The 23562-nt window shown below is 45.2% G+C and overlaps 1 protein-coding gene across 1 annotated transcript in view; it reads left to right on the plus strand.

Moving 5' to 3' along the window:
* vwf (von Willebrand factor) overlaps positions 1-23562 on the plus strand; it is a 141548-nt gene that overhangs the window by 112859 nt on the left and 5127 nt on the right. The window contains exons 46-51 of the mRNA XM_086010148.1: positions 1196-1236; positions 10602-10721; positions 12250-12348; positions 13122-13250; positions 14694-14733; positions 16009-16112. Coding sequence (XP_085866274.1) covers positions 1196-1236; positions 10602-10721; positions 12250-12348; positions 13122-13250; positions 14694-14733; positions 16009-16112 — 533 coding nt within the window. The remainder of the gene's footprint in view (positions 1-1195; positions 1237-10601; positions 10722-12249; positions 12349-13121; positions 13251-14693; positions 14734-16008; positions 16113-23562) is intronic.

Below are 23562 nucleotides of genomic sequence, written 5' to 3' on the forward strand. Positions count from 1 at the left end.
TAGTAAAACGTACCTAGGTGCTTATTGCAGCAAATGATTGGCACGCAGCCCATGTTTTTTCTGCCCAATAAAATAAATAGATGGAAATGACAAGCTGCACCTCTTTGAGGGGCATTCCGTGAGATCAATTCCCTGTTAGGAATTCCAGATTGCAAAATTGGCTTTGCCATCTTACAGAATGGGTGTCACTATGTGTTCCTCTTTTTAAAAGTCAAAAGTGTTACAAAGAAATGGCCCTCGCTCTAACTCCTTTATTTTAGTTGTCTTTCGGTTAGCTTTTTGAACAATGATGGCGGCTGGCATCATTGGGAGATGTTAACTGTACTGAGTTACTGAGGTTGATACTGTCAGGGGCGGAATCAACATGTACAGTTGATGTTGAAGCACTCCAGGTTAATGACTGCAGGTTGACTGGCGTGAAGTAGCGTGAAAGGAGCTGGAGTCATAGTGCTCAGTTTTGTGGTCGCATTCACAGCCAGTGGCAAGGCATTGTCGATATTGTCTGCCGGTCAGATTCCAGCCGATAGCACAACTGTGAAATGGAGGCTGTGAAGCTCGTTGCTCTCAAATCATTCCCAGTAGGTGTGCCTAGATTTGTATGGGTAAGAGCGAATGTGGCAGTTCAACCCAGTGCAAGTAAGCCTGCATTGCATTACTCTTTTTGTCCTTTTCTTTAACGCCCAATCCTCAATCCAGTACCCCTTTGTAAGAATTACAATGAGGCAATGAAAAATATAGCAACATCGCCGTGAGTGCTCACTTATTTAAAGGCCAGAATGTGCATGCTCTTTATTGCCCGTTTTATACGGGTAAGCCGACTGCACAATGCAAGAAAATCAGCAAGTTGCTCCATCAAGTGATCAGGTCTTTAATGAAGCTCTCACCATTGCAAGGCCATTCTCACCAGTTGGAAACCCTACCCTTGTACCTCTACTCCCTCTTACTATTGGCCTCCTTGGATCCTGTAATTATGTCAGTATTGCAGAAACAAAAATAGACATAAAGATAGAAATCAAAACAAATCTTGTGACTGAAGAGATTTTCTTGTAAGTGTTTAATGTTAGAATTGGGCTATGAACAACAAGACTTGCTTTTTAAATTTTAGGACTGTATGAACATCATAGGAAAATTCAGATTTAATTTTACCCTTTTAAAAAAAAAGTATAAATAACAATGATCAACATTTATTTTACAGTTCCGGGAAATGTTTGCATACGAAATGGAACCAGCATTGGGGTAAGATAATGGATGGTTTTAATATTTTATTACACTGCACTGTGGTATGTTATGCAGCAGTAGTTGTGTTTTTAATTGAGAAACCAAGGTGCAGAGCCAAAGGCCATAGTGCGGAACACAGTCTAGATAGAAGAGTAGGAGAAAAGGTAATTCAGGAAGTAGTCGTTAGGTGACACCAAGTTTGGGTTTTGAAAGCATGTAGATTGTAGGAGGAATGGAAGGCTGAGGGAGGTGAAGAGGTCCACAGTTTGGAGATGCTGGAAATAAAATAGATTTGAATGGAAGATGGTATAAATGAGTTTTGATTTCAACACAGCAAAGGTGCAGCAAAGAACATTTTGTAGAGTGGCAGAAGGAACAAGAGAAGAAAATGTAAAGGAGCACTGACCATGGTAGCGTAGATCAAATGGAGAGAGAGAGAGAGAGAGCACAAGGAAGGAGAGAGGTTAGAGGCCAGAAGCAAGAAAAGGACCCCCTGCCACACAACAGACTTTCTCTTGTACCTTGTCCAAGAGTGCAAGAAACCTATGCTGGGTTATGGTCTCGCAGGTGCTAACCATTATCTAAGTTGACGATTCTCACGTGAGAGCTTGGATAATAAGTACCAGCCAGTTATTCAATTACAGGAGACATCACAGGCCTGTTCTACCCTGTCCTCACCCGAGACATCACAGGCTTGTTCTACCCTGTCCTCACCCGAGGGGACATCACAGGCTTGTTCTACCCTGTCCTCACCCGAGACATCATAGGCTTGTTCTACCCTGTCCTCACCCGAGACATCACAGGCTTGTTCTACCCTGTCCTCACCCGAGGGGACATCACAGGCCTGTTCTACCCTGTCCTCACCCAAGACATCACAGGCTTGTTCTACCCTGTCCTCACCCGAGACATCACAGGCTTGTTCTACCCTGTCCTCACCTGAGGGGACATCACAGGCCTGTTCTACCCTGTCCTCACCCAAGGGGACAGCACAGGCTTGTTCTACCCTGTCCTCACCCGAGGGGACATCACAGACTTGTTCTACCCTGTCCTCACCCGAGTGGACACCACAGGCTTGTTCTACCCTGTCCTCGCCCAAGGGGACATCACAGACTTGTTCTACCCTGTCCTCACCCGAGTGGACACCACAGGCTTGTTCTACCCTGTCCTCACCCAAGGGGACATCACAGGCTTGTTCTACCCTGTCCTCACCCGAGACATCACAGACTTGTTCTACCCTGTCCTCACCCGAGGGGACATCACAGGCTTGTTCTACCCTGTCCTCACCCGAGGGGACATCACAGGCTTGTTCTACCCTGTCCTCACCCGAGGGGACATCACAGGCTTGTTCTACCCTGTCCTCACCCGAGGGGACAGCACAGGCTTGTTCTACCCTGTCCTCACCCGAGGGGACAGCACAGGCTTGTTCTACCCTGTCCTCACCCGAGTGGACACCACAGGCTTCTTCTACCCTGTCCTCGCCCAAGGGGACATCACAGACTTGTTCTACCCTGTCCTCACCCGAGTGGACACCACAGGCTTGTTCTACCCTGTCCTCACCCGAGACATCACAGACTTGTTCTACCCTGTCCTCGCCTGAGGGGACATCACAGGCTTGTTCTACCCTGTCCTCACCCGAGGGGACATCACAGGCTTGTTCTACCCTGTCCTCACCCGAGGGGACATCACAGGCTTGTTCTACCCTGTCCTCACCCGAGGGGACATCACAGGCTTGTTCTACCCTGTCCTCACCCGAGACATCACAGACTTGTTCTACCCTGTCCTCGCCTGAGGGGACATCACAGGCTTGTTCTACCCTGTCCTCACCCGAGGGGACATCACAGGCTTGTTCTACCCTGTCCTCACCCGAGGGGACATCACAGGCTTGTTCTACCCTGTCCTCACCCGAGGGGACATCACAGGCTTGTTCTAACCTGTCCTCACCCAAGGGGACATCACAGGCTTGTTCTACCCTGTCCTCACCCGAGGGGACATCACAGGCTTGTTCTACCCTGTCCTCACCCAAGGGGACATCACAGGCTTGTTCTACCCTGTCCTCACCTGAGGGGACATCACAGGCTTGTTCTACCCTGTCCTCACCCGAGGGGACAGCACAGGCTTGTTCTACCCTGTCCTCACCCGAGGGGACATCACAGGCTTGCTCTACCCTGTCCTCACCCGAGGGGACATCACAGGCTTGTTCTACCCTGTCCTCACCCGAGGGGACATCACAGGCTTGTTCTACCCTGTCCTCACCTGAGGGGACATCACAGGCTTGTTCTACCCTGTCCTCACCCGAGGGGACATCACAGGCTTGTTCTACCCTGTCCTCACCCGAGGGGACATCACAGGCTTGTTCTACCCTGTCCTCACCCGAGGGGACATCACAGGCTTGTTCTACCCTGTCCTCACCCGAGGGGACAGCACAGGCTTGTTCTACCCTGTCCTCACCCGAGGGGACATCACAGGCTTGTTCTACCCTGTCCTCACCCGAGGGGACATCACAGGCTTGTTCTACCCTGTCCTCACCCAAGGGGACAGCACAGGCTTGTTCTACCCTGTCCTCACCCGAGGGGACATCACAGGCTTGTTCTACCCTGTCCTCACCCGAGGGGACATCACAGGCTTGTTCTACCCTGTCCTCACCCGAGTGGACACCACAGGCTTGTTCTACCCTGTCCTCACCCGAGTGGACACCACAGGCTTGTTCTACCCTGTCCTCACCTGAGGGGACATCACAGGCTTGTTCTACCCTGTCCTCACCCGAGGGGACATCACAGGCTTGTTCTACCCTGTCCTCACCCGAGGGGACATCACAGGCTTGCTCTACCCTGTCCTCACCCAAGGGGACATCACAGACTTGCTCTGCCCTGTCCTCACCCAAGGGGACATCACAGACTTGCTCTACCCTGTCCTCACCCGAGGGGACATCACAGGCTTGTTCTACCCTGTCCTCACCCGAGGGGACATCACAGGCTTGCTCTACCCTGTCCTCACCCAAGGGGACATCACAGACTTGCTCTGCCCTGTCCTCACCCAAGGGGACATCACAGACTTGCTCTGCCCTGTCCTCACCCAAGGGGACATCACAGACTTGCTCTACCCTATCCTCACCCGAGGGGACATCACAGGCTTGTTCTACCCTATCCTCACCCGAGGGGACATCACAGGCTTGCTCTACCCTGTCTTTTCCTAAGGGAACATCCTAGTCAAGCCTACGCCACCCTCCCTTGACATGGACACTTGGCAGCTCTTTTCTTTTTAATGCAATTTTTCCTGTATTAAATTATCCGAATCATCAATCCACCCAAGCATAAACACGTCAGCTGCTCCTGAGAGGGTGGGCAGTTAGCCTACTCCCAGACCACCAACTATTCTTCTTGTGGTCAACTGCCAGAAGTACAAGGGATTGGCAGCATTACTGTCATTTCCTGTCTTCCCCTTCCCTACAGGGAGACACCAAAATCCCCACTCAGTGCCTCGCTATGGCTCAGATTGGAGACTGAGATAAGCAGGGATCAACGCTACATTTGACCCTACTCTATCGCTCCCAGTATTCGAATGTTCAGCACCACCACTTTGCTTTTCCCTGTTCGATTGTGATCTCAAAGATCAAATAATGGCCTCTTCCTTCAGCTCTGGGGTCACTACAGAGCATCCAGTCCCTTCTAACTGTTTAAATATGATCCTTACCACAGCCAACATTTGTGCAGTGTTTAAGGGTTGCCAACCCTCAAAGATTAACCTCCTGGACACTGCGGCCAGCAATCCGGAAGAAACATCATAGAGGCAGTAAAAGGAAATTGTGTGTGTTTTTCTTCGAACACTTTAGTTTATTAGTTTTAAAAATATTGAAGATGGGAAAGAAGGCTGTTTAACTGGGTGGGGCAGTTGGAGGCAGGAGGTCATGTGATGAAACCTGCATGAATACATCCAACCAAAGTTGGCAACGCTGCCAGTGTTGCAGGAGTTGCTGTGGTATAGCACTGGACGATAGTTAAAAAGCAGGGGAGAACCTTCAGCCCTTCCAAGTACTTTGCTTGTTGGTAGCTCCACCTTGTGGGAGCTACTGGTAATGCAGCAATTTACAATCTGCTCTGCATGGTACTGTTGAGTGTGCTGGGGGTAGTCAGAGAGATATGCTGTGCACAGGGCTCTCTAGAGACTGGAATCCTTTAAAATAGGTAGAAATCATCTTGATTTTTTTGTGACTCCCTGTTTACAGTAAGAACTTGTTTCATTCACATCTGCATCAGTTTTGACCATCTATAGTGTGAGAAAGACCAGTTAACATCGCTCAGTTTCAGCCCCTCACTCAGAATTCGCATTGTTGAAAAGACTAGAGAAGGACGGCTGAAAGCAGTGAAAGCAAACCGTTCATTTCAGTACACATTTCAGTATAACAGTCGGGGGGTAAATCTGAACAACCATCTATAATTATTGGAGACGAATTTGGATGCTAGCAACTTCTGCGATGCCCTCACACCAGGATGCGAAAGTCCGTGTATGGCGTCGAAAACTTTCCGACGCCAGGTGGACGGAACAATCGGACGGGGGTCTCCCAAGGAGACGTCACAGAGTAAAGTGGTGCCCGCCGAATGGAACGGCACATCCTTCGGTTGAAGGCTGGCGGAGTCAGAACGAAAGGCTTGAGTGTCCGGGTCGGCAGCTTGGTCGGCCGCCATTCTCGCATAATCAATCCCCAACTGCACAGCTTGGACGGTGGCGCGGGAAAGGCAATCCGCTACCACGTTGTCCTTGCCGGCCACGTGCCGGATGTCGGTGGTAAATTCAGAAATAAATGTAAGCTGTCGCTGCTGTCGAGCCAACCACAGTTCAGCAGTCTTGGCCATCGCGAATGTCAGTGGTTTGTGGTCGACAAACGCAGTGAAGTGGCGCCCTTCGAGCAGAAAACGAAAATGGCGAATGACCAAAAACAACGCCAACAGCTCCCTGTCAAAGGTACTGTACTGGCGTTCGTGCCATCGCAGCTGGCGGCTAAAAAACGGCAGTGGTTGCCACGTGCCGTCGACCCATTGCTCTTGGACGGCCCCTATGGCGTAGTCCGACGCGTCAGTCGTGAGAGCGATGGTGGCTCCTGGCAGGGGGTGTGCCAACATTGTCGCATTCGCGAGGGCGGTCTTCATGTCCCCGAAAGCGCGGTCCATTTCCGGCGTCCAAACTAGGGGCTCCTTTCCCGGCTTCCCTCTGAGGGCCTCGTAGAGCGGCCGCATGAGCTGTGCAGCCCTGGGAACAAAACGATGGTAAAATTTTACCATACCCAGGAACTCCTGGAGTGCCTTCATGGACTGCAGCCGCGGGAATGCAGCGATCACCTCCACCTTAGCCCGAAGCGGCATTGCCCCCTCTGAAGTGATGCGGTGGCCTAAGAAGTCGATTTGCCGCAGGCCGAACTGGCATTTGGCCGGGTTGACAATGAGGCCGTGCTGCTGAAGGCGACGAAAGAGAATGCGCAGATGCTTGAGATGGTCCTCCTTTGTGGCGCTGGTGATCAGTATGTCATCCAGATAGACGAACAAAAATTTGAGATCCCGCAGCACCGAATCCATTAGGCGTTGGAATGCCTGCGCTGCGTTTTTAAGTCAGAAAGGCATGCAGAGGAACTCAAACAGGCCAAAAGGGGTGATGACCGCTGTCTTTTGGATGTCCTGGGGATGCACCGGTACCTGATGGTACCCATGGACGAGGTCGACCTTGGAGAAAATCGAATTCCCTGCCAAATGTGCGGAGAAATCCTGTATGTGCGGTATGGGGTACCGGTCGGGGGTCGTGACATCATTGAGACGGCGGTAGTCGCCGCAGGGCTGCCATCCACCCCCGGGCTTAGGGACGATGTGGAGAGGCGAAGACCAGGGACTATTCGACCGGCGAATAATCCCCAACTTTTCCATGGCGGCGAACTCCGCCTTAGCAGTCGCGAGTTTGCTGGGCTCTAGCCGCTGTGCCCTGGCGTAGACGGGAGAGCCGGTCATCGTGATATGGTGCTCCACCCTATGTTTGGCGGTCGAAGCCGAGAAGGTGGGCTTAGTCAACTCTGGAAAGTCCCCGAGGAGGCGGGAGAAAACGGGGGGTGGCTGAGCGCAGGAGACCGAGTGCGGTGCGACCGTGCCGCGCACACATGGAATACAGTCGAACGTGGCGCCTAGGAGTGCCTGTGAAATTTTGGCAGTGACGAAGTCCCATATAAAGCGTTGGCCACTGAAGCAGACCTGGACCCACCATGTCCCACAAGTACGAATCGCACCCCCGTTGGCAGCTTGGAGGGAGAACCACGCCTGCCAGACCGAAGGTCGAGGACTGACGCGGGAAGGATGCTGCACTGCGCCCCTGTGTCGCACAAAAAACGACGTTCCGCGATGGAGTCGGTTAAATAAAGTAGTTTCCCGGAATCGCCATCGTGGCCGCGGAGCACGCCCCGGAGTCGGTGCTCTTGACGCGCAGTTGCTTGTTCGGTGTTTTGGTCACGAAACTGCAAGGCGGACGGCAGCTTCTGGCCTTCACGCCAAACCGAGCGTGGTAATAACAGAAACCGGTTGTTGGAGGCGTCGAGGCAGGGCCCTTTGGGGCAGGGCGTCTCGCGATGGCGCAGTTTTGTTGTCGGATCGCGTATATTTTATCCGCCTCTTCGGCGAGCGCTATGCAATCCCCGGCGTCCGATCTGGTGAGGGCCGCCTGCACCTGTTCGGGCAGTTGACTGAGGAACAGTTCGCGGAACAGGAAACATTGCGGTTCAGACCCCAGGAGTGTGAGCATCTGGCTCATCAACGCCGAAGGTTTGGAGTCTCCTAACCCGGGCAGCGTGAGTAGGCGGCGTGCGCGCTCTGCCTTCGTAAGGCCGAATACCTGCATTAGCCGTGCCTTAATGGCGACATACTTGTCGGTGGCCGGGGGGTTCTCCAGTAGGCTGATGATCCTCGACGCCGTCGAGCTGTCGAGTGCGGAGACCACGTAAAGATAACGGGTCTGATCCTGCATGACATTGCGGAGCTCGAACTGCGCCTCCGCTTGTACGAACCAGGAGGCCGCCTGTTGTTCCCAAAATTGGGGGAGCTTCAAAGCCACTGCGTTGGCTTCCATCATGGCTCTGCGTTCCGTTTCCGCCGCGAAAAACGTCCGCGAGGATTCAGGGTCACCAATGTAGGAGTGCTTGAACTCCTAACGAAAGTACTGAGACTGAAACTAGCAGTTAACCAAACGTGGTTTAATGCACTAGTAAAAGTTACAAACAAAAACGCAGGAGAAACTCTATACAGGTCTGTACACCAACTAGTTCCACGAGGACAGAGAGGGAACGCCTCTCCCCTCTGACGTCATCACGTTTCCCGCCGTTGGGAACGTCACGTGACCTGCGTGATGATGTCATCGCGCTGGATCGCCGTTTTACCGAACCCACGCTGTTTATACAGAGCAAACACTTAAAGGTAACAAGCCCCTGTTAAAGGCAATTATATACATTACTGCAAGAGTCTCTTGGTGGCTTTGCCACAAGCCAATATTTATGCCTAAAAATAAATTAGTGTTTACCCTATAAACTCTATAGGGGAGTGTTATGACTTTGTGCTTCCAATGGGAAAACTCACCCACCAGGGGAGTAAATAGGAAACTCGGTCATGCACTGCATCTGACAAAATCAGTCAGATAATCACGTGCAATATACATTCTCAGCGGGTGAGACTCCCCACCAGGAGCATGGAGTTTGAACATTACCCCTGCCGGTGTCACCTGCCAATACTTAAAGCCTTGGAAGATAATGGGGCAGGTGAATAATTGCCTCAGCAGAGCATATAGTAGAAAATCAGATGGGGAGGATCACACACCCATAAAATGGCTCACCCGATTATCTGTCCATTTAAGTGATGGATGGCAAATTCGGGCAGGCTCTGTTCCAGCCGTATGATTCTCCCCGCCTGATTTTCCTCTATGTGCTTCATCCAGATGATTCTATACAGCCCAGTACAAAAGTGGAAAATCGCTCCTTATATGTTTTTGGACTTCCTCTGAATGAACAGCCATTATACTTTGTTTCATGACATTACATTACATTTCACGTACTTTGATGTTACTCTGTTTAATATTACAGGAAACTTTGAGTTATCCGGAGGCGAATCGTCCGACAAGCTCGAGCCACCGGCAAAAATCAGGAGCCGTTTTTTATTCTTTTCGTTTTTTTTCTTTGCTTTTTTTGAATAGTCAAACTCTGCAAGGTCTGTAGCTAAGCAACAGCTTCAGCTAGAGACGCTACAGGGACGCTTGCCGACTGTTTAGAGGCTGTTGCTAAGCAACAGGGTTTATGTTTCAACATTAACTCTGGAGTGTACGGCAGTTTTGAGGGAACGGCAGCAGCTCGGTCCCGTCGGTGCCGGATAGCACAAAGTTTCCTGTATAATGTTAATACTATATAACTATATATCATATTTTATTGCATTATAACTTCATTACATGACACTATTTTCAAAGTATTGTATTATATTCTGTATTTTATCTTATTGCATTATACTCTGCGTAATTGTATCAAAATATGTTGCAGGTGCTTACATTAGTGTACAAATGCTTAACTAGCTCAAATGACATTCCTCTATCTGCTAGATTAACAGAAGTGCTATTCCCATTTAAAATAAAGATCCGCTAATATCACCAGCAGTAATTTCTAGGCTCCACTTCCTTATATTAAGAATAATTGATATCTTGGAGTGTTTACACGGCAGTAATCTAATGGAGGAGTTCAGATGACCGCAAAAACCACAGCAGCAAAGTTTTGTGTGGTTTCTAATCATGGGCTGAAGCTGAGAAGAAACTGCCCTTGAAATCACCAGAAGTGTTCATTGTATATTCAGATCATTGATAGTCCTTTATTCCTTTGATCAATTTTTCTGCTGACAGACTTTCAGTCATCGCATTAATTACAGTCAGAAATGCAGGAAGACATTCATATTGAAGAATTAATGATTCTAATTTTATCACTGCAAGTTTAAAAATAATTTACAGCTGATTTTCCACCTGGTAGATCTCCACCACATTGCACTCTCCTTGGTCATTTCGTATTTTATTGTAGGCTTCTATTTAGGTTGAACAGTTCAGCAGCTAATTTGGCTACAATAACTGGTACAAACAGTAGACTAACTATAAAGATTATGGAAACCTGCAGCTGAATTAAGAAACCGCTATTCAATAAGGTATGAATGTACATTAAGCAATCATTCTGATCAGGTTTGGAAGCAAAATCAGTGATGTGCCTTAAACTATCAGTGTCTGAATCTTCTTCTCTTAGGCAGTCCCTCGGAACCGAGGATGACTTCAGTGTCTGAATGCTTCATGGGATGTGCACTGAATATTGAAAGTGAATTCACTTCTTTTGTTTTTCCTAGGCAGGAGACTCTCTGAAGATAGATGACTGCACCGAGTGTCATTGCTTAGAAGAATCAGACAAATTGACAAATACACATTTACTCCAGTGTAGAACAATTCGTTGCAATGGTTGCCCGGATGTAAGATACTTTTTCAGCTGTTAATTTTCATTAACTCTGTAATTACAGCCCCATTGGCACATGGGGTGGGGGCGAGCAAGCTAGTTCAACCTGTCCAACTGAAAGAGCCTGTAAAATGTTGAGTTAGTTAAGCATTTACCAAATAATTATTGTTATCAGATAGCTTAACCTAACTCCTCAGTGCAATGGCCCAGGAATGACTGATCCCTTCACTTTCTCACTTCAATGAAAACTGGTTTTAAAAAAAATTGTCATATTTGATATTCAAATTTTTGACAAAAATTATATGAATTATATGTCAAGGTGATTGCTGTTTATCTTTGAATATGCTTTAAAGAATCCTGATGAATGAAACACTAGCTGGTGAGGGCAATGCTGTGATGTGGAGCTTACAATTTTTGTCAAGCATTGTCCTCACTTGATAAGATCTGTTGGGCTGTTTACTAAACTTTAACCTTGATGGTCATTTACATTGTTATCAAATAAATAAGGAGAAGTTTAGTATTACCACTTTGGATATGGTGTTGAGGTGTTTCTTACAGGCAGATGATCTCCCAAAAGCAAATGCAAAGCTACTTATCAGTTTAATACTGAACTTATGCTAAGTGACCTCTAATAGCAGGTGCCCTTTAAGACAGATCATGTGAGGTGAATGGGAGACAAACCAAAGTGTCCAGAGAACACTGAAGCATGACATATGTTGGAAGAGTGTCTACAAATAGGTTTGAATAAATTTTACAGGTGAACACATCTCAATGAAACATATTAACTATTAAAAATTTGAATAAATATGTTTCAAATTCTCATTACATGGCAAAATTGATGAGTCTTTCTGACAAGCTTTACTCCAAATTGTACTTACACCCTTGGAATCTCACCCATGACATAAATGTGAGGACTTTGCTATGCAGTAACTGAACCTGTTGATACAATGAAAGAATTTTAGGGATGCATTTTATGAGTTAGTGCTCCATGCACAGTGCTTTATGCGACAGGACAACACATTGGGAGTTCAGGCCAGCGTGCTCAACTCACAGCCCACATGATTGTCCCTCCATTAAACCAATGAAGTGTTAAAGGATCATCGTTCCAGCTGTTTCATGATTGGCTGCTTTGGTTTGATTCGCACCAACAAAATCACATTCGCTGGAAGTACAGAGTTGAAAAATATACGTCCTGTTAGCACGTCCTAAAGAATAATGAAAATTGGGCATTTTACCTGTTATTTTGGAACAAAGAAAAGTATAGACCCTGTCATACTTTTAAAATATTTGGAGTGCCATTCTAGCTTTACATCAACAATACATTACTCACAAAGATTTGTCCTGTCACTTTATTCTTACTTTAGTTTCAATTAAATATAAGGAATACGCTGAAATATGGGAGTTAATGAGAACAGTGGCCGCTGTATGGAATTAGTAATATTGGTAAACATGGCGGTGCAATATGACTTTAAACTTCAGTAGTAACATTCCAAAGAAAAACTTCTGTAATGTGTTAAGACCTTGCATTTTACTCTTTGTTGCAGGGATACATAGTGAAGAAAGAAAAAGGTTCTTGTTGTGGACTATGTATGGCCACAATGTGCATTCTCAGCCTGACGAACGGGACGCTGGTTAAGTTAAAAGTTAGTATCTGTAGACATGATTTAGATATTTAGAACAGCAAACTCCCCACTATAAGACTCGGGTATCGTCCTTGGCTCAGTGGTAACACTTTCAGCTCGGAGTCAGAAGGTTGTGGCTTCAAGCCTCACTCTGGAAACTTGAGCACATAATCCAGGTTGACACTTCAGTAAGGGGTGCTGCATTGTTGGAGGTCCCGTCTTTCGGATGAGATGTTAAACCAAGGTTTAGCTTGGTCTATGCTCTCAGGCGGACGTAAAAAAAATACCCCATGACACTATTCGAAAAAGAATGGGGAGTTCACCAGGTATCCTGGGCAATATTTATCTCTCAACCAACATCACCAAAAACAGACTATCTGGTCATTTATCTGATTGCTATTTGTGGGACCTTGCTGTGCATAAATTGGCTGCTGTGTTTCCCTACATTACAACTATGACTATACTTCAAAAACTACTTTGTTGACAATGCTTCGGGACATCCTGAAAGGCTCTATAAAATTTCAAGTTCTTTTCTGCTTTTTCTTTCGTTCTTTCTTTCATTCATTCTTTCGTTCTCTTGTTCACTCTTTTTCCCTCTCTTCCTTCCGCCTCACTAATTCCTTTAAGACACTACCACAAATTTCATTAACATTCACTGTTTAAATAAAAATATTTAAAAAATGAACTTTTTGTACAGTAATACTCCCTTACAATATATCATTTGTAAGCTTTAGTAGTTTCAATAGTAAGTTTTAAATAAATAGGTATATAAAATGAGCATTTTGTTTTAACAGGCAAATGAATCTATGCACGATAACTGTGACTCATACAAATGCAAAGTGAATGATCGAGGGGAGTTTTTATCGGAAAAGCGAACCACACTGTGTACCCCGTTTGACGAGGGCAAATGTAAATCTGAAGGGGTAAGAGCTCAATGTGCTCGATATCTTCAAATGACAGACTTCTGTTAAATTGAACTCCAATCTTTCAGGCTGAAAACTGTGTAATGTTGGTGTTGCTGGTGGCTCATGAGATCACCAAATAAGCACAGATGAAGAGGTCACTGTGACCATCTTAGTTCATTCATCCACAACAAAGCCACAGTCCCTCGCAACTGCTTATTACATGATTCCAAGGATGTAACCTCCACCATCTGCCTGGAAGTTGATTCCACACATTGTTAACACTAAGGTGTGAAGGAGAACTTCCCAATATTAGCTTTAATCCTCCAATGTTTACTGATTTGGCTGTCTAGCAAAACATTCTATTTGCTTTCTTCCTGTTGACTTAACTCAGATTAATTTTGTTTTTATGCTGTGTCGTTAATTTTATTACATCAGAAAAGTGACCATGTGCAGTAGGGAAATGATAAACCTCTGAAATGTGGTTACGTCTTCAGTTTCAGATGCAATTTGGTGACCTGAAAGTAGCCTCTGCTCTAAAGTATCTGCCATTGACCATCCAGGTAGAGGGGAATGAAATCCCTCTGCCTTCCCAGCATACCCCCACCCTGACTGGCAGGAGGGTGACCCAAGGGCCAGAAAGTAGGTTGGGACATGAATGTGCCAGGCTGAGGCCTGCATTGTGAGTTCCTGTGGGGCTGAGGAAGGAATACAGTTTGCACCCGCTCTTACAAGGCAAGTAGGAGTGGGGACTCCTTATGTTGGGAATCCCTATAACTTCAGCCTCACAGAGGCATGTCAGGTCTTTGGAGGCTGAAATGCCTCTTCATTGGTGCATCTGGGGACCACCTTTGGGGTCCAGTCCTGGATTGTAGCCTGGACCCCGAAGATTTATTAAAGGTAAACGTTTATTTTGTCCCCCTTACTGATGGGCTGCAGATTTTTGGTTTGGAGGCAATGGCGGCACTAAGCCCCCGCAAAGTGGAACACCATCCAGCGGGATTCCCAGCCTCTTTGGGCAGTCGGGCATCCAAGAAGCACCACTAGATGCCCATTGGTCCCATGCATGTGAGGTGACCTCCCACTGACCCTGTAAATGCCAGTGAGGTCACCAGCAGGCCTATTCAAGTCCTTATGCTGGGATATTGGCCCCAAGGATTTTCAGCCTCAGTATCTTTCTGCAATGGAAGTCAGGATCTTTGTACCAAATATTGTTGGTTAGTAGTTATTTTTTTTCCAATATAAGCAGTGCACTATGTGCACAGACTTCAGCTGCTTGTACTTGTGGTGTGATTGTAAGTGTGTGAGAGAATGTTTTCGATTTTGGTACAAGTGAAGAGCGAAGGAAATGCTCTCCGAATGAAGAGAATTGGCTATATTTTGCAACTTGTGAAAGAGCGAAACTTTTTCAGAATATTAAAATGAGCCCTAACTCACAAATTCCTCCCTTCTCTTGGTATGCAGGGGGAAATTGTGCGTGTGGACAGTTCCTGCTGCTTCTCCTGTGAGTAACCGTGCAATGTACCAATGACGTCTTGAGCTGCACACTTAAAAAGGTTGAGCAGTCGATGCTCTTCAGAAATAAAAATCCAATCCAGTTTGTGGGTGGTTCAGGGATGAGCGGTTACTGTTATGAAGAGAGAATTGAGAAGTTAGAGCTTTTCGCAATAGAATGGAGGAAGTTAAAGGATGATCTTATTGAGGTCTTCAAGATTATGATGAGTTTTATTAAGGCAAATGTTGCTAGATTGTTTCTGCTACATAGCAAGGTAGTAACAAAAGGGCACAAATTCAAGAAAATCATGAAAAGAATTAAAAGGGAGGTTAGAAAAAATTGTCTTTACGCAGAGGGTGGTTAGAATGTGCAATTCTCTGCCACAAACTGTTCAAGCAGGGCAAATTAATACTTTTAAAATGAAGCTAGCTGCTTGAAAAAGAGGATTATTAAAGGGTATGGGACAGTGAACAAGGGAGTGAGATTAGCCATGGTGCTCATATGGAGAAAACCACTGGCACAGACTTCATGGGCTGATTGACCTGTATCTGTATTGTAACATTCTATGTTGGAAGGTGGAAAAGCAGATTTGGGACAGAACTGATTCCACTGGGATTTCACCCTGTGCCCGGTGCTACTGTAAATACCAGCATTGGGGAGAGGGCAAGTCTTGCACCCCTCCCACATCAAGTGGAAGTGTCTGGGAGAGTTCCCGGGTTACACCAGGTTTTCCACTCAAAAAGTCCTTATCAGGTCTCTTCGGAACTCTCGTCAGCTGAGAGCTGGTGTGAGTTGTTTTGAGGGTCTTGCTGTGGCCGCAAGGAGCACTATAGGCAAACCCTGCCAATCCCAGAGGGAATCGATTACCTTTCCATGATGGCCACATGCTCCCTTAGAAGCATTTAACACATTATTGCTGCTCTTTCTCATTAGCCCTTCCTGGGCCTGTGATTCACCATGGCAGTGGTATGACACAACTCCAACCTTTCCGGCCACTGTCGCACTGGGCACTTGAGATGTGCCTTTGCAGGCGTGGGCCGCCCACCCCAGATATGATAATGACCCTGCCCCAAATATCTGGGACATGCTCTATAACTTTCAGTGAGGGCAGACTGGAGTTTCGCTCTGCCATCCTTCTGCTGACACATCGGGACTGTTGGAATTTTGGCCCCTATGACATGATAACTAAAAAATGCTGAAATGGTGCAAATAAAAATGACCTTATTTAACTAATATACATTGTGACATGAACATTTTTAAGATGCTTAATATTTTTGCTTTCAGGCAATTACAAGTCACAGCTGTGCAAAAAGATAACCGGAATAATTAAACACATTAGGATTGATGACTGTATGACTGAAGGGGAAGTTAACATGCATTATTGCGAGGTACTACTTACAATACGAGATCATTTACTAGTGTTTTTATTTATTATTTTTCTCTGCATCCCTCTTTGCACTTCCCCGTGGAATGTCAGACGATGGGATGGGTAGGCAGCCATTGCTGCGTTGTAACTAAGGCGAGACACAGCTGCCTAAGAAGTGTCGGCCTCCCGAAGTACCTGACCTCTCGTACCTTCTCCCAAACCAATCACAACACTGAAGTGGAAAACCAACACCTTTATAATGACATTTCTTGTTTTGTCAGTCATGTCTATCATCTATGTTGTGACCATTAGGTCGAAACTCCCATCTATGTTGAGAAGTCAATTTTTCTTATTTGCTCGTTAAATATTTAACTCTCTGTATTTTTTCTTCTTTCTAATTGGTATTTTAAAATTTTCTGCTATGCACCATATTACACCTAACTTTTCATGTTTTCTTGAATCACATTACAGAAAAAAATAATTCTGAGATGCAATCATTCCATTAAAAATAAAACTTAGCAAATAATAAACACACAAAATAATTTACAATGCAAAATCACCAGGTTACGCACTAACATGGCTGCAACAATTTTTCTGCAAATGGTATGGCCCACCCCACTGAACCTCTGGCTGTCCTGGCGTCTAGGTACACACCGGCCCCCTTTCCCTACATTTAACTGCTCCGCTGATCCATATATTTGGAGGACTCCCAACCTGATCTGAGGTGCAACACTGAGCGGTTCTCTGGAACCACCATGCCAATGGCGATTAATACATGTGTAAACTGATGTCCATCGTTTGAAGACCTTGAAATGGCTTCAAAACATGAACAAACTAGGCTACTGACTCTCTCCCTCTGCATACACAAACCAGCCCGCTGCCTTCCAATGTTCAGAGATTGCCAGAGCAATATGTGGTTCGTTTACTCCCAATGAGACGCAATTTTCAGGAACCCTTGTGTGGCAGGGTCTCTAAGACATGCACAAATGACCGCCTGACTCCTGATGTTAGGACACCTTTTGACACCCCCACCACGTCGACAAACTGGGCTCCTGAATTCCCAACATTATTTAAGTTATTTTTTTGAATCATGTTGTCGAGGAAAACTAACAGAAAGCAGAGGAGCCAGGTCAAGTGAATCATGGCAATAGCAAAACACTGCGGATGCTGGAAATCCGAAATAACAACAGAAAACGCTGGAAAAACTCAGCAGGCCAGGGCAGCATCCGTGGAGAGAGAAACAGAGTCAACGTTTCGGGTCGAAACCCTTCGTCAGAACTCAGAATCCTAAGGCAACTGTGGAGTGGGGAAGGGGAATTCCGAACGAGAATAATAACAGTAGAGTGAGCTTGCAGAGGGAGAAAAAAGGATTTCAAGGGGAGGTAGTAGAATTGGAAGAGAGAAAAAAATCATGACATGCTGAACAGTGTTGACCAGCAGCAACAAAGGGAGGTAATAGCTCAACACCATGGAGAAACTAAAAACTGAAAATGCTGAAAACACTCAGCAGGTCAGGCAGCATCTGTGGAGAGAGAAACAGAGTTAACGTTTCAGGTCGATGACCCTTCATCAGAACTGGAAAAAGTTAGAGATGCAACAGGTTTTAAGCAAGTGCAGGGGCAGAGAAAGGGGGGAGGGAAGGAAAGAACAAAGGGAAGGTCTGTGATAGGATAGAAGGCAGGAGAGATTAAATGACAAAAGGGATGATGGTACAAGGCAAAAGGGGATGGTAATGGGACAAGTAAAGAAACAAAAGATGGGTCCAGAGGAGCTGTAAATGGGAGTAGAAGAATCATCAACAGCTGTTGTCCGAAAAAATGGAGGCAGTGGTTATGATTGGAAGAACTACTGTGGGAGATCGACTGGTTATTTAAAAAACAATAATCTAAAATGGAACATAGCCTTGAAATTCCAACATTGTGCAATGGGAGTGAGTCTCACAACTTCATGGCTTATAATTATTGTAGAAGCACAATCTTCATTAGAAAGTCTTTAACAAACCATTTTCTTTGGAGGAGGGTGGGCACAAAAGTCAGAAGAAGGGGTGGAGCGAGGTGAGAACAAGTTAACTTGCTAACTTGCACAAACACAGATGAAAAACGTGAACACCAACAGAACTCTTACACCCTGGGACTACCCCAGGAAAGGTGAAAACTACCACAAGTCATTAGGGGATCACAGTAAAGGGGATTATCACTGACACAACTGAGTTCCCAAAGTCCCATTCCCTGTGTTAGTGTACATCCTTTAAAATGCTGAATAGCTTAATTAAATATCTCTGTTAATAGGGTTGAGATTCTATTCCCTACAATACTTTTGCTGGCATGTAAAGGAGTATATTGAACCACCTAAATACAACCATTTGTTCAGCAGCATGAAGGGGCTGAGCAATTTATTTATAAATGAGTGTTTTTTCCCCATAAATTGAATAGTTTTACCTCCTTCAGTAATTAACTTCAAAATGCCAGAATATTCTGTTTATTCTCCACTAGTGATAGCTTAATTGGAAGAGACTGTAAAGTTATTAAGTCCATTTGCTTGAACATGTTCTTTAGTTGTAGTGCAATATTTATATACCATTATTTAGCACATTAGCAAAATACTGCAGATGCTGGAAATCTGAAATAACAACACAAAATGCAGGAACCACTCAGCTGGTCAGGCAGCATCGTGGAGAGAAAAACAGTTAACATTTGAGGTCGATGACCCTTCGTCATCGACCTGAAACGTTAACTCTGTTTTTCTCCCCATGATGCTGCCTGACCTGCTGAGTGTTTCCAGCATTTTGTGTTGTTATTACCGTTATTTAGTTTCCAGTTCTCTTTAGATTCCACACACCAATTGTAACTGGAGGGGTAGGTGAACTGCTTCTTTTGCAAATGCCACCCCGAGTCAGTCATTGGCTCTTGCCCACCTTCTGTGGGGTTGCTGTTTGGCACCTCAGCATGTCCTCACAGTATCGAGATTAAGGTTATCAGTTCCTCAGAGTGAGAAACACAACCCATGTCCCACTGCCCCGTGACAATGTGTGTCCCTAGTATGAATTTATCAAATATGAAAGTTATAACCGTGGAGATGACCTATATATTACTAATGGATTTATAGCATCATAATCATCATCAAAAAGTTTGAATTCCATTCAGGATGTCAATCCTGACCAAAGTGGGTGTTGTGATCTGTCATCCTGGCTATCTCATTCTGGTTACTGCTCTTGGCTCCTGACACATCACCATCAATAATGTCAGCACAGGCAGTAAAAGCTGTCTGCAGCATTAATCCAGGTGACTGGGCAATACTCAGCCCTTTTAGACAATGTATTCACTATTACGGGTAGGAGTAGGAGTCAGTGTCGTTACAGTGGACCTTCTAAATCAAACCTACATTTGAAATTTATTTGTTAGAACTACACAGGGTAAATTTATCCATCCTGGGTTCCCAGTGGGGATCCGTGCATCAGAGAATGGCCTGTCAGTGTTGTAGCCCTATTTCAATTAGGGTTACCAACTCTGATTGGATGTAACCCTGGAGGCTTCATTACATGACCTCCCGCTTCCAACTGCCCCGCCCGGTAAACAGCATTTTTACCTCATCTCCAAAATTTTTATAACTAATAAATAAAGATATTCAAAGGAAATTAAAAAACACATTTTTTTTAAAGGTCCTATGATTTTTCCCTTGGGTTGCTTGCAGCAGTGTCCAGGAGATTAATCTGTAATTCCTGGAGACTCCAGAGCAACCCTGGAGGGTTGGCACCCCTAATTTCAGTGCTCCCTTCAAGCGTATTTACCCGTATATGTTGAAAAGAAAGACGTACACTTATATAGCACCTTTCACAACCACTGGACATCTCAAAGCACTTTACAGCCAATCAAGTACTTTTGTAGTCATTGTTGTAATGTGGGAAACGTGGCAGCCAATTTGAGCACAGCAAGCTCCCACAAACAGCAACGTGATAATGACCAGATAATCTGTTTTTTGTTATGTTGATTGAGCTATAAATATTGGCCAGGACAGAATATTGGTTAGCACTATATGTGAATATATTCATTAATTTTATATACACAACCTTTTATGCACTTCATGGGCATATTAGAAATTTATACCTGATACCATGCAACCAAACAGCTTTTCTATTTTTTTGAAAGTAGTTTAAATTATAACTTCAGTGAGTAAAAGACACAGCAGTTATTTCAGTCGCATTAATATAATTCATACACCTGAAAGTCACAGCCGAAAGGCTTAATGCACAGCACCAGGGTCCAGATTCTTAAAAGTCCCTCAAAGTCACATCATAACCACTACTTAACCTTGCAATTTGACTCTATTTATAATGAAAAGTCTCAAGTGTGCTATTCTCAGCAGACTTGTGACTGTGCTGCAAATTTCACTTGGTGATTATTCAGGCCCATAAACATGACATGGTACTGCTACAGAAGTGTGACGGTTGCAGCATTACCAGACCTTGCCACAGAGGGATGCTGCACAAGGTCGATGAGATGAGAAAATCGGATCTATTCAAGGCTTGATAAAATTAGTTGAAAGATCTTCTCTTCTCACTCACTTACACACACACACAGACATGTACCAGAAATCCAGCACAGTGGGGCACATAGTCCTGGCTGACACTGTCGGAGGTGCTGTCTTTTGGATGAGACGTTAAACTAAGTGTGCCCTCTCACGTGGACATAAAAGATCCCATGGCACTATTTGTTGAAGAACAGGAGAGTTCTCTCCGGTGTCCAGGCCAATATTTATCCCACAACCAACATCACTAAAAAAGGTTATCTGGTCATTTATCTCATTGCTGTTTGTGGAACCTTGCTGTGTGCAAATTGGCTGCAGTATTTCCCTACAATAAATCAGAGACTACACTTCAAAAGTACGTAATTGTCTGTGAGATTATAATGGGATAGGCCAACTTGGAGCATAGAGGGTTGCTTAGAAATAGTTGTCCCTGTTTTAGAGAGATATGATACTTGTGTATATATTGAAACAAGGTATCAGTAATTTAATGATTTCGCGTGGCCAGTACAAGCTTCGTGTGATGGGTGTGAATATGGGGAATTTGGGCATGAAAGTCATTAATGGATGGAAATTCATGAGAGCTGCTAAATGGGCTGCAGACTTCTGCATCCCAATTCCCGATATGTTCCTCCATTGTGCAAAGCTTTGTGCCTAGGACTTGGGAAAGATAGCAGGTAACCACGCTGTTCTTTCATTGCTATAACCTGGTTTCAAATGCAGCTCAGAGTGAAGGAGTGAAAGTCTCCTCTCTCTGCTACCTGTGAGGGTTCTACGTACAATGGGTTTGGTCGCTTCTGTTGTAGTTCCCAGAGGCTGTGTTTACCACATAAAACTGTCCATAAATTGTCCCTAACTTGGAACAAGGATGATTGGTTTGTGGAAACTGTACTATTATACTTGGGCATAATGGATGCTCTTCTGAGATCTAGAGTAAGGCACGTTGTTGAGATCTAGATTAAGGCACGTTGTTGAGATCTAGTTTAAGGCACATTGTTGAGATCTAGATTAAGGCATGTTGTTGAGATCTAGATTAAGGCACATTGTTGAGATCTAGATTAGGGCATGTTGTTGAGATGTAGATTAAAGCACCTTGTTGGGATCTAGATTAAGGCACGTTGTTGAGATCTAGATAAAGGCACCTTGTTGAGATCTAGATTAGGGCACGTTGTTGAGATCTAGATTAAGGCACGTTGTTGAGATCTAGATTAAGGCACATTGTTAAGAACATAAGAACATAAGAAATAGGAGCAGGAGTAGGCCAATCGGCCCCTCGAGCCTGCTCCACCATTCAATAAGATCATGGCTGATCTGATCCTAACCTCAAATCTTCTATCACTCTGCATCCACCCGAACCCATGTGATCTCCCGGGAGAGGCGAAAAACCAGATAAAGACCCAATGGCCAATTTGGGAGAAAAAAATCTGGGAAATTCCTCTCCGACCCATCTAGGCGATCGAAATTCTTCCAGGAGATCACTCTGTCCCTATATTTTCTACAGTACTTACCTTCTGTAAAGGCGATCTCCACCCCAGCCAGGAACAGGAATAAAACCATCTCCTGAAATCTAACAGAATTAGAACACAGTAGGAGCAGAACAAGGCTACACGGCCCCTGGGCCCGCTCCACTACCCACAGGGCCATGACCATTCCGAACCCAGACTCATGTCCAATTTCCTGCCCGCTCCCCGTAACCCTTTATTCCCTTTACTTCTAGGAAACTATCTATTTCTGTTTTAAATTTATTTAATGATGTAGCTTCCACAGCTTTCTGGGGCAGCAAATTCCACAAACCTACCACCCTCTGAGTGAAGAAGTTTCTCCTCATCTCAGTTTTGAATGAGCAGCCCCTTATTTTAAGATTATGCCCCCTAGTTCTAGTTTCACCCATCATTGGGAACATCCTCACCGCATCCACCCGATCAAGCCCCTTCACAATCTTATATGTTTCAATAAGATCGCCTCTCATTCTTCTGAACTCCAATGAGTAGAGTCCCAATCTACTCAACCTCTCCTCATATGACCACCCCCTCATCCCCGGGATTAACCGAGTGAACCTTCTTTGTACTGACTCGAGAGCAAGTATGTCTTTTCTTAAGTATGGACACCAAAACTGTATGCAGTATTCCAGGTGCGGCCTCACCAATACCTTGTACAACTGCAGCAATACCTCCCTGTTTTTATATTCCAACCCCCTAGCAATAAAAGCCAACATTCCATTGGCCTTCTTAATCACTTGCTGCACCTGCATACTAACTTTTTGAGTTTCGTGCACCAGGACCCCCAGATCCCTTTGTACTACAGTACTTTCCAGTTTCTTGCCATTAAGATAATAACTTGCTCTATGATTTTTCCTGCCAAAGTCCATAACCTCACACTTTCCAGTATTGTATTCCATCTGCCAAATCTCTGCCCACTTACTTAGCCTGTCTATGTCCCTTTGCAGGTTTTTTATGTCCTCCTCACTCACTACTTTCCCTCCCATCTTTGTATCATCTGCAAACTTTGATATGTTACACTCGGTCCCCTCCTCCAAATCGTTAATATAGATTGTAAAGAGTTGGGGACCCAGCACTGACCCCTGCGGAACACCACTAGTTACTGGTTGCCAATCTGAGAACGAACCATTTATCCCAACTCTCTGCTTTCTGTTAGAGAGCCAATCCTCCACCCACGCCAGAATATTACCCCCAATCCCGTGATTTTTTATCTTGAGCAATAATCTTTTGTGTGGCACCTTGTCAAATGCCTTTTGGAAGTCTAAATACGCTACGTCCACTGGTTCCCCTTTATCCACCCTGTATGTTACTTCCTCAAAAAACTCAAGCAAATTTGTTAAACATGACTTCCCCTTCATGAAACCATGCTGAGTTTGCCCTATTAAATTATGTTTATCCAAATGTCCCGTTACTGTCTCCTTAATAATGGACTCTAACATTTTACCAACCACA

Source organism: Somniosus microcephalus, chromosome 17, assembly GCF_052327205.1.
Source record: "Somniosus microcephalus isolate GS21.2 chromosome 17, FLI_Smic_1.0, whole genome shotgun sequence".
Taxonomy (NCBI): Eukaryota; Metazoa; Chordata; class Chondrichthyes; order Squaliformes; family Somniosidae; genus Somniosus; species Somniosus microcephalus.